The sequence below is a fragment of the Myotis brandtii genome, unplaced genomic scaffold (assembly GCF_000412655.1).
Source record: "Myotis brandtii unplaced genomic scaffold, ASM41265v1 scaffold19, whole genome shotgun sequence".
Classification (NCBI taxonomy): domain Eukaryota; kingdom Metazoa; phylum Chordata; class Mammalia; order Chiroptera; family Vespertilionidae; genus Myotis; species Myotis brandtii.
The window spans coordinates 1,571,730-1,583,057 of record NW_005357075.1 but is presented as its reverse complement, the minus strand read 5'-3'; the positions used below and the strand labels follow the sequence as shown (position 1 = coordinate 1,583,057).

Genomic DNA, 11,328 nt, shown 5'->3' with positions numbered 1-11,328 from the left:
CCTGTGTCTGCATCTCTTCCAAGGAGCCCTACTTGTTGCTGGCTGCAGTGAGCCCTTGTGCCCAGCAGAGGGCGGCGTGTGCCACCACATCCGCCCTGGGCGCCAGGCCCTGCCAGCTCTGCTCCGTCATCGCCCTCTCTTGTCCTGACACCTCTCACCGCCCATCTTTGGAGGAAGAACCAAGTGTCTCAGCCCCTAACCCAGCTCTGACCTCTGCCCCTGGCCTGAGGGAGGGAGCCAGCGCTGCTGTGGGTCCTCCTGCGCCCACACTCCCTTCGGGCAGGCCCTGTTTTCTAGGGACAGAGCTGCCCGCGGCTCCTGGCATGAGGTGGCTCAGGAAGGGCCAGCCTGTGGGACCGGCCCGAGGGGGTGCATCTGTTGGAGCCTCGGGGCACAAGCTAGTGCTGTTCTCCCAGGCGTGTGTCCTGCTCAGGGCGAGCTCCTGCTCTCTTGTGGGAAGGTCTGTGCTGGGCAGGAGCCCAGAGGCCTGCACCTTCGAGGAAACCCTCCCAGGTAGAGCCACTGGGCTCCAGGGCGCTGTTAGTGTCTCCCATGGGAGGTGGACGGGTGAGCACTTTCAGCTCCGATGCTAGGCTCCCCGGGCAGCTCTCGGAGCTGAGACCGAAGGAGGATTGGAAAGGGGTGAATGACCCTGCGTGGATCATCCTCCCCTCCTCCCAGCTCCCAACAGTTCAGGCCAGCCTCCTGCCCTCTCCCAGGCCTGCAGAGCCACCTTGGAGCCAGTTCATCCATGGTGACAGGCAGATGGCCCCCGACTCGGGTTATACTTGTAGGGCCCCTGCTGGGCTGCCCCCTGCCCCTCCCAGCACCTCCGGTGGCCAGGCCTGCAGTGGGCTGATGGGAGCTGGCCCTGCGGTCTCCCAGGACCCCCAGGTCTGGGTCCCAGAGGAGGGCTGTGGACACCTGCACAGAAGGTCAGCGACCTGGCCTGGGCCACCCACTCAGCTCTGCCATTCTCTTGAGGTGGCAGAGGGCGGGCTGGCCTTCCTGCTGCTTGCATTCTACACCCCACGGGATGAAGGGAGCCCGGGCCCACACATGAGAACGGGGCCGCTGACCTCACATTAATCAGAATGAAAAGGGACAACAGTTCAGGCCCGGCTCCAGGTGGGCAGCCGGCGTTGACCATGGCTCCCTGCCCCGGGGATGCAGGGCAGACAAGACAAAGTCCTCACCTTCAAGTACCCGACAGCCCAGTGGAAAGGAGAGCCAACAACAGAGCATAACCAATGGACACAGGCAGCAGGGGCGTCAGGGCATGTGCTGGGGGTGGGAACGGCCGGGGAGAGGTCAATGGGGGGAAAGGAGACTTATGTAATACTTTAAAGAATTTAAATTAAAGAATTTAAATTTTTTTAAAAAGCCAACAACATAATTTCAATTACTTTCAAGTGCGTTGGAGGAGGTAAAACGGGCTACTTTCCAGGGTGGAAGAGCACTTAGTGAGGAGATCTGAGGTTTCTCAGAGGGAGCGGTTGACAGTGAGGGCACAGCCGGCCAAGTGAGGAGCTGGCAGGACAGTCCTGGGAGCAGGAACAGAGAGTGCAAAGGGCCTGCGGCAGAATGAGCTTGGAGGTTCGGGCAGAAAGAAGACTGATCCGATTGCAGTGATGACCCTGTGAGCCGGGCACCGCTCTGTCCTACAGGACTCGCTCCTTTAACCCTCACAGCCATGCCTGGAGGTGGGTGTAATTAGCCCTATTTCTCAGGTGTAGAGAGTGAGGCACAGAGCAGTTAAACAACGTGTCCCCAAGGTCACACAGCTGGTGGAGGAGCCAGAATCCACTCCCAGGTGGTCTGGCCCCAGAGCCCTTGTTTTTAGCCACCCTGTGGGTGCGGGGCAGGGGCAGGCAGCACCCGGCGCTCAAAAGTTTCATAAACTGGGCGCTGGAGCCAGAACTGAGCCCAGAATGCCTGCGACACTGCAGCCCTAGGAGGGGCAGGCAGCACACAGTCTCGCAGGACTTCTCCCCAGTCCTCGGCTCAGCCGTGGGTCTGCGCACAAGGGCACTCAACAGCTACCCTGCTGCCAGCTTGACTTCCCTGTGGGGCAGGCAGTAGGGGTCACAGAGCAAAGATGGGGTCTACCTGCACTGCCGAGGGCCCTTCCCCCGGCCCCACCCTCACCCCAGCGCCTCAGGGTCTCAACAGGAAAAGTGTGGGTGGGGGCAAAGCAGGAGGGCAGGCGGCAGGTCTGCAGGTGGGCCCTGTGCACGCATGCGCTGTGTCTGCACCAGCTGGGCTGTCAGGACAAACAGGTGTGAGACATCCCAGCTGGGGGCATCGAACTTGTCACTCGGGAGTGAGGATTAACCACTGTGCAGCCCAGGCTACTTCTCACTTCCCCTATCACCTCCTGCTGCCCCCCCAATAAATGTTAATGAACCCTGTCCTCCCCTCCTCCCAGCTCCCTCTGGTCAAGGGAGAAAGTCAGGCAACGTTTAGGTAAACTGAGTCTGGACCACATAAGAGGGTCTCCTTCCCCTCCCCCATTCTTGTGAGGATATTTGATGCTTCCCAGGGGGTGTCCTTCATCCCAGTGACAATTTGACAGCATCCATAGCAGTTGTTTCCTTTTTATAAACTGTGAAGCTGAGGCCAGAGGAGTGAAGGACGGGCCACAGGTCACACAGCCACAGCCTAGAGCGGCCAGGCCCGGAGATGGGACAGAGGCCAGGCCTGGACCACTCTCCATGCTGCCTCCCCGCTGGGGCCACCACTGGCCTCTCCGTGGCGGTAAAGGAGCAAGTTGCGTAAAAGCCAAGCCTGCAGGTGTGGAATGGGAAGGGACAAGGAGCAGAAGATGTCACACCGTGAAGCAAGCCATGCCCCAGAGCCCCCTGGCACCAGTGCCCTGGCTGGACCCCAAGGCCAAGCTGGACTGCTGGCCCCTGTTACCATGGGGACCCGGGCTGGGCTAGGGGCTGGCCAGTGACAGCAGGCTCTTCCCCCACTGATAGGAATTGGGGTTCAGGCTCAGAGGCCTTGTGCCCAGATAGCGTTGGGTGCAATGCCCCACACCCACCTTCCTTACGGACTTCTGTGCCCCTGCTGACCCCCCACACCAAACCCCAGCCGTCTCCTCCCTGTGCCTCTCCTCAGGAGGAGGGAGCATTTCATACCCTACCTGGGAGCTGGGGCTGGTGGGGAGTGGGCATCAGGGCACTGGCCCCCCGAGGGCAGAGCCAGCACCAAGTCCAAGTGGAGCGGTCGATGGGGGAAGTATCTATGGAAGAGGCAGAGTTTAAATGGGGCCCCAAATGGTGGGAGGAATGTGGAAAATGGAAATGCTCAGGGGGCTGGGCCTGGTCGAACGCAGAGTGGGTGGGGGCAGGCTGGGTGTGTTCTGAGTCTGGACACCCATTACCCGCCCCATCCCCCGTGCCTGCCCCCCCTCACTGGCTGTGAGGCTGCATCAGTGAATGGGGAAGCTCTAAGAGCCTTTCTAGTTTTGACATCTTCCCATTTGATTCCAAGCCTGGACTCCCCAGCTGTGCAGGGGTGGGGCTCCCACCACCCTCCCTGGGCCAGCTCAGGCCTGTGGGCTCCCTGGGCCGGGCGGGAGCCAGGTGCTGAGGGGGACAGGGCGGAGGGTCCCTGTTGTCCGTGGGGGCAGGGATGGCAGACGGCTTTGTGGATTGATGTGGCTCAGGAAGGTGAGAAGGCCTGGAGGTGAGAGCTTTGCCCTCCCACTCATCTCTCAGGTAAATAAAACCACACCAGCCTTTCCCCTTCTCTTCCCATCCTGGGGGCACGGGGAGACCCCCAGGAGCCAAGCTGAGTGTGAGTGAAGGAGGGGTTTCCCCAAGAGGTCCCCCAGGACCAGCCCCCTCCGAAGCCACCATCACCACCTTCCGTGGGGAAGGAGCGGGGAGACCTGGCTATTGGGACGCGCTGGGCTGGGCCGGCCCTGAGCAGAGACGCAGACACAGCCCGTGTCCCGTGCGGAACACACAGCGCGTGGCCTGTGGAACCCTGGTTCCGCCATTCACTGACCGGGTCACTCTGAGCTGGTGACCAACCAGCGTGCCCGTTTCCTCATCTGCAGGATGGGGCAATAGCGGCTCACAGAGCGGTGTGGGGCCCCGGTCAGGAGACATGGCTGCCGGGCACTCTCCCAGGTCCCAGCGGCTCCAGGACTGGCTGCTGCCCTGGGGGATGGGCCCCCTGACGCCCACTAGTTATCTGCTTGGGTCCTCCAAGGGCATCACTGTCCCCATCTCTCAGAGGAGCTGCCACAGCCCAGCAGCCAGCTCTTCTGTCCCCACCCCAGGCCAGCTCTCCGCACTCCGTGGGGGTCTTCCCCGGCCCCAGCCCCCCTTCCTCCCACCCCGGGCCAGGACAGTCACCCCCTCATTCCCAGTGGCCAGAGAACAGGTAGGGGGAGCCAGGCAGTGGCGGCGCAGTCCTGGCCAAGCCCACCCCTCCCTGCAGGGAGGCTCCTCCTTCTGAGGCTGCTTCTGGGAATTCCCATCCCACCACCTCAGGCAGATACCTGCTGCTCACCCGTGGGGAGTGGGCACCGAACCCGGGCGGGAGAAGCTGGCCCACAGAGGGGAGGAGGGGCACTCCCGCTGGGGTCAGAGCCCACAGGCCAGCCTCCTATTGAGAAGGCTCCAGCAGCCCCAGCCCCTGCGCTGGGAGCCCCAGAGGTTGGCAGCCCCGCCGGTGGCCGCTTTGCAGTCTCACTGGCCGGGAAGGTGGACACATCACACCTCAGTCTCCCAATTACGCCCTCCTCCCCCTCCTCCACCTCCTCCTCCCTCTCTCTCTCTCCTCCTCTTCCCCTGTCTCTCCTCCTCTCCCCCCTGAAAACCTGTGCCTTGAAGAGACCTTGGCTTCTCTGGGGCTCTACCCTGGGGACTGCCCACATCTTCTCCCGACTCTGGGGGCAGGGGGGCCACTGCCCCAAGAAACCTCTCCGGCGATGGAAGCCGCCCGCCTGCTGCCCAACTTCACTCTGTAAGTGCCGGCCTTTCCGACCGACAAACGACAGACAAACGGGAGTTTTGTTGCCACCTCCAGCCTGCGGCAGCCCTAATCTCACCGGGACTCCCACACGGACTGGCGGGTGGGGCGGGGGCGGCGCCGGTGCGCCCTGGGCTGGCTGCTGGCACCCACACCTGGGTCTGCCTCGTGTCCCCACACAGGTGCCTGCAGCTACTGATTCTCTGCTGTCAAACTCAGGTAGGCAACCTACCCCAGGAGCTTCTCCCCATGTCTCCCACCCACCAAAGGGGGAGGGGCAGTCTCCTTTCTTTGGACAGAGGCCGGTTCTGGCCTCTCTCTGGGGTGTGAGGGGGTCCAGCTCTGAAGGGGAGCAGGAAAGGGGCTACCGCAGATTTGGGGATTGACTGAGGTTTTTATCAGTGTTCTTTCCCATGACCCTCCCTGCTCCCCCTGGGGTCTCTGCCTCGCTCTGCATCCCTCCACACTGGGTCACCCCAAGGCGAGGTGCAGAGGCCACACAGACTTGAGGGATGGAGCCGGGAGTGGCTGGAAGAGGGTGGAGGTGATGGCTCAAGTGAGGCTTGTACCTGAGAGGACAGGTTGCCATGCAAAACCACCTGTGTATTCCACTCCTGACCGCACTCCCACCAACACAGGTGTCCCAGGGGGTGCTGTCCTGGGGGGGTGCTGTCCTGGGGGGTTATGGGATCAGAGTGCCCAGCCAGGGCAGGTGACTCCAGACACAATGAGGTCAAACCCAAAAGGGGTTGTCTGAGACAAGATTCAGGGTCTGCTTCTCCAGGCTCCCCCACCCAAGCCTGCCCCCCATGCCCACCTCCCCCTGCCCAGCTGCAGCTCGAGGCTGGTCCCTTTTTGTGATCCTCCATAAAAGTGCAGCTATTAAAATGCACTGGTCCAGAACGCGCTGGGGACACGGCTTGGCTTTCCCAGGCCAGGGGCCGCTTCTCTTCATATCCAGTGGGGACTTTTTTTGAAGGTAAGGCCTTTTCTCTGCGAGGGAAAGAGGCTGCCTTTGAAGCAGTGGGGGGGTGGGAGAGAGAGACACCCCCCTTTTCCTTCCCACTTTTGCTCAAGCCCCCGTTCCAGGCCTTTTGCTTCACACATCCAGAGAGAGCCAGAAGAAAGCCCCCAGCCGGGCCGGGCGGGGGTGGGGGTGGGCCCAACCTGTTCTGGAAGGGGAATTAGCACAATGGTGCGGCTGGCCTGGTGTTTATGGCCTGGCTGAGGCCCCATTCAGGATTCGAGGAAGGTGGCAAAGCTGTCCTTTCCCCCTTGAAGTGCCCCCACACCCCCCTGGAGGGGGCCCCGCAGGCCGGACCACAGCCATGCTTGAGGGGCCGGCTGACAAGCAGCTGTCTGCTGCACTGGAAGGGGAGGTTCCCCACAGCGGGAACATGAAAGGGACAGGCAAGGTCCCGCGGGGAGAGCGACTTGTGGGCTGTGGGCTGTGGGGGGGCGTGGGGCTGCCTTTGTGCAGGGCTTGAAGGGGGATGAGGAGAGGAGGGGGCTCTGGGGGGCCTCTCTGCTCCTGACCTGGAACAGACGGCCAGGAGGAGGCTGCCCGCCAAGAAGGGCGGAGGGCCTGAACCTGGGCCAGGCGGCTGGGGCTGGGGGCAGGCGGACCCCACCAAGGGTCCTGGGCCAGCCAGACCCCTCCTCCTGGCAGGGAGGCAGGTCTCCCGCCCCAGATTCAGGCCTTGGGTTTTTCGAGGGAGGCTCGTGGGGCGGGCTGGGGTCCTGGCCTGCGGACAGCTCAGGTTGGAAATGAGCAGATGCGCGAAGGGTTAACCCCCAGCAGGTCACACTGTCAGCCTCAGGCTGCCCCCTCGCCTCCCCTTCCTCAAAGCCAACACTCCCACCTCTCACTCCAGGAGAGAGGGGCCCTAACAGATGCCGGTCCAGGTCTAGCTCTGTCCAGAGGGTTGGCCTTAGGGACTAGGACCGGGAAAGGCTGTCCCAGCAAGGCCACGGGTCCAGGTGGAGAGAAGGAGAGAAGCATTTTGGTGCGGCGCTGAGGCGGTGGCAGCAGCTGGGATGCAGTCAGGCTGCACCTGGCTGCACAGGTGGGAAGGGGTCCCTCCAGCTCAGTGCAGCGGGCTAAGGAGAGCCAGGTATCCTCCTGCCTTTGTTTGCAGGCAGTGTGGGCGGAAGAGCCCCTCCCCCCGCCTGGAGGAGGAGGAGCGGGTGGGTGGCGGCATGGCTGGCCACAATGCCCACCAGCCTCTGTTACATTGTGCCACAGGCAGGTGGCCTCACGGGAACAGCCCTTGGACCACTGCTGACAGCACCTTCGCAACTCCTTGGCCTCCCTCCACTAAGGAGGTGCCGCACCCATGCAGGAGGGAGGAACACTGGAAGGGCGTCTGGCTTCTCTGAGGGCCCCGAGCATCCAGGGGAGAGGCAGGGGAGCGGGCACAGCTCAGGACCCCACATGCTACTAAGAAATGCTTCCAGGGCCCGCAGAGCTAGAGACAAGGGTCTTACAGCCCCACCATGCTCGCCAGTGACCCTAACAGACCAGCCGCTGTGTGCGTGTGCGTGTGTGCACGTGCTGGGGTGGGTCCTTCAAGGCTAGCAGGGTCAGGACCCCACATGCTACTAAGAAATGCTTCCAGGGCCCGCAGAGCTAGAGACAAGGGTCTTACAGCCCCACAATGCTCGCCAGTGACCCTAACAGACCAGCCGCTGCGTGTGCATGTGCGTGTGTGCACATGTGCTGGGGTGGGTCCTTCAAGGCTAGCGGGGCGGATGGAGGAAAGCCTGGCTGTCCTGGCTAACAGAGCCAATGCCCAGAGTTCTGGAGGGGTGACAAGTTCCACGCAAGAGGCAGGACGGGGTTCTGTCTCTAATTAGCCGTGTGGCCTGTGCACCTCCTCCATAGAATACGGGGATCAGATACAGAACTGCAGGCTCCCTCCAGCTCCCAGAGTCATGACTCCAAGTCTGCACTCTGTCACCAGGAGTCCTCAAGCCTGCGCAGCCAGCACTTCTCTGCTGCAGGCTGGACAGGGAGCCGAGAGGTCATGATTGGCTCACCCACTGGCCGGAGAAAGTCTTGGCTATATGCCCCCTTCACCCTGCACCGCGACCTCCCAGGACAAATGGCCTGCCCCGCCACACTCACCTCTGTACCCCTCTCCCCTGGATGGACCAGCGGTGGTGTCACCCAAAGCAAATTGACACTATTTTTCCCTTGGTAACCGCAAAGGGGGAGAATCACCCGTCTCCTAATTTTAACCAGTACGTGAGGGACCAGGGGGCCATGACCGACCAGCTGAGCCGGCGGCAGATCCGTGAGTACCAGCTCTACAGCCGGACCAGCGGCAAGCACGTGCAGGTGACCGGGCGTCGCATCTCCGCCACCGCTGAAGACGGCAACAAGTTCGGTGAGGCCCAGCCTTCACCTGAGGCCACCCACACCCCTGGCCGGCTTCCCCTGGTTCATCCCGGATCTTGTGTCAGGGCCTCCCATGTTCCCCACCTGAGGTTGGAGGTCAGGTGGGTTGTGGGGGGTGGGGGGCTTCCACTCCCTGGGCTTGCAACCCTCATAGACAGAAGTCTCTCCCTCATGACAGCCAAGCTCATAGTGGAGACGGACACCTTTGGGAGCCGGGTGCGCATCAAGGGGGCTGAGAGCGAGAAATACATCTGCATGAACAAGAGGGGCAAGCTCATCGGGAAGGTGAGGCCGCAGGACAGAGCAGACCCTTGACTGGATCCTCCTGGGGTGGGGTGCCCCGGGCCAACAGCATCCCCATTGCAGGGTGACGGGGGACAGGACTCTCCGGCTCTCACCCACCACTGTCACTCTGTTCCCCGTGTCAGTGAGTCCCTCTGGATTGACAAGCACTCTGAGGACACTGACTGGTCCACAGGGCCCTTGCTCAGATTCCTGGGGCATTTCCCAGCTCAATGAGCAAGAATTTCAGCACCTACATAATGTTGCAGCCCCTGTGTTGCGGGTTAAGGGCTAACTGGGGTTGAAAGTGGGCATTCAGACAGGGTCAGAAGCTCCCCCAAGGTCAGTGGGCTCCACGGACCCAGCCAGCGAGATGCACACTGACCACCTGCTAGTGTAACCGTGCACCTAGTGGGACCGCGTGCTAGTATAACCTATGCCGCAGTTGCAGGTCCAGCACCATTGAGCAGGAGAACTCCATTTCTTTAGCATTGGTCAATCCTGGCTTCCGGTTCTGGCTGTTCTCACCAAATATTTACTTATTTTTGTCAAGCCTCGGGCTACTCATCTATAAAAATGGGCATAGCATCAGGGTTATCTGTAAAGTCTAAGGCAGTGGTTCTCAACCTTGGCTGCACATTAGAATCACCTGGGAATCTTTTTAAAATCCTGATTTCTGGGCCCCATCCTCCGGAAATTCTGTTTCTTTGTTATGGGGTGAGGCCACAACATTAGTAACAAAGAAACAGAATTTCCGGAGGATGAGGCCCAGAAATCAGGATTTTAAAAAGATTCCCAGGTGATTCTAATGTGCAGCCAAGGTTGAGAACCACTGGTCTAAGGGCTGCCTGTATGGCTCTAACACAGTTGGTGTCCATAAATGTTTGCCCCTTCTTTTCATCAGAGCACGGTGCCTCCTTCCCCTCCACCCAGCAACGCCATCCCCCCACCGAGGGCTGCCCACTGGTTAAGCAGGAAACCACACAATCCCCTAGATCAGCGGTTCTCAACCTGTGGGTCGCGACCCCTTTGGGGGTCGAGGTCGCCTAAGACCATCGGAAAACACATATATAATTACATATTGTTTTTGTGAGTAATCACTATGCTTTCATTATGTTCAATTTGTAACAATGAAATTGGGGGTCACCACAACATGTGGAACTGTATTAAAGGGTCGCGGCATTAGGAAGGTCGAGAACCACTGCCCTAGATCTTTACGTCTCATCCTGGTAAACTGAAGCTCCGCTGGCTGAATGCCTGGCTGGAGGTGCACAACTTCCAAACGACAAGCCTGCCTTTAAGTGCAGGTCTGACTCCAAGCATAGCCTGTCCCTCTCTCCCCGAGCTGCCTCCCCAGCCAGGGCACCCCCTCACCAGGCAGAAACCCTGGGGTGCCCAGCCCTCCACGGTCTTAAAAGAGGCCCCGGAGGCAGAGCCGCCGGGAAGGGTGGATGGACAACCTTCCCTCTTCTCCTTCTTTCCCTGGCAGCCCAGCGGGAAAAGCAAAGACTGCGTGTTCACGGAGATTGTGCTGGAGAACAACTACACGGCCTTCCAGAACGCCCGGCACGAGGGCTGGTTCATGGCCTTCACGCGGCAGGGCCGGCCGCGCCAGGCCTCAAGCCGCCAGGGCACCCCCTCACCAGGCAGAAACCCTGGGGTGCCCAGCCCTCCACGGTCTTAAAAGAGGCCCCGGAGGCAGAGCCACCGGGAAGGGTGGGTGGACAAACTTCCCTCCTCTCCTTCTTTCCCTGGCAGCCCAGCGGGAAAAGCAAAGACTGCGTGTTCACGGAGATTGTGCTGGAGAACAACTACACGGCCTTCCAGAACGCCCGGCACGAGGGCTGGTTCATGGCCTTCACGCGGCAGGGCCGGCCGCGCCAGGCCTCCCGAAGCCGCCAGAACCAGCGGGAGGCCCACTTCATCAAGCGCCTGTACGAGGGCCAGCTGCCCTTCCCCAACCAGGTCGAGAGGCAGAAGCAGTTCGAGTTCGTGGGCTCGGCCCCCACCCGCCGGACCAAGCGCACGCGGAGGCCTCAGCCCCGGACGTAGTCAGGGACACCGGGGTGGCAGCTGTCCCTCCTCAGCCTTCCCGTCCCCTCCCCTTCCTGATCCAAAGATGGGGCTGGGGTGGAGGGAGGGAAGCCCCCAGGAGGTCCCGAGGACCAACAAGCATCAGCGCCCAGGCTGCCCAAGCTGGACGGGCCTCAGGGCCGCCTCCTGGACCCCTCCAGGGCCGCTGGCATGGGCCCAGGGGTGTGGCGGGCCCAGGAGAGACGCTGTAGTGTCCCCCCACCCCCACCCCGACGACACAGACTCACTGAGCCGAGGGGGAGGGCAGCAGGTTCAAGGCCTTGCAGACTGTGGGGAGGTGGCTCTTCTCAACTCTGCGCCCGGGTGTCAGTCCGCCCCCGCCTCCAAGCTCCTCCAGGCCAGCCCCTAGGAAGGGACTTTCGTTTTTGTTTCAGGAAAAAAAGAAAAAGGGAGAAAAAAGAGGGCTGACCGTTCTTCACATTCCACTACCCAGGCCTGCACCCCTTGCCCCAGCTCCCAGCCCCAGAATAAAACCATTTTCCTGCAAACGGCTGATCTGAGGGGGCGAGGGGTAGACGGATCCAACTCCAAAACCGCACTGGTGACCGGCCGGCCGCTCGCGG

General features: G+C 61.4%; 1 protein-coding gene across 1 annotated transcript; it reads left to right on the top strand.

Annotated features, from left to right (window-relative positions):
* Positions 1-4,848: 4,848 nt before the first annotated feature.
* FGF17 (fibroblast growth factor 17) lies at positions 4,849-10,980 on the top strand (the record flags this gene model as incomplete). Its single annotated transcript, XM_014538323.1, has 3 exons — positions 4,849-5,208; positions 8,201-8,674; positions 10,430-10,980. Coding segments are annotated over 3 exons (1,128 nt in total), but the record flags the coding sequence as incomplete, so codon positions are not given.
* Between the last annotated feature and the right edge of the window lie 348 nt (positions 10,981-11,328).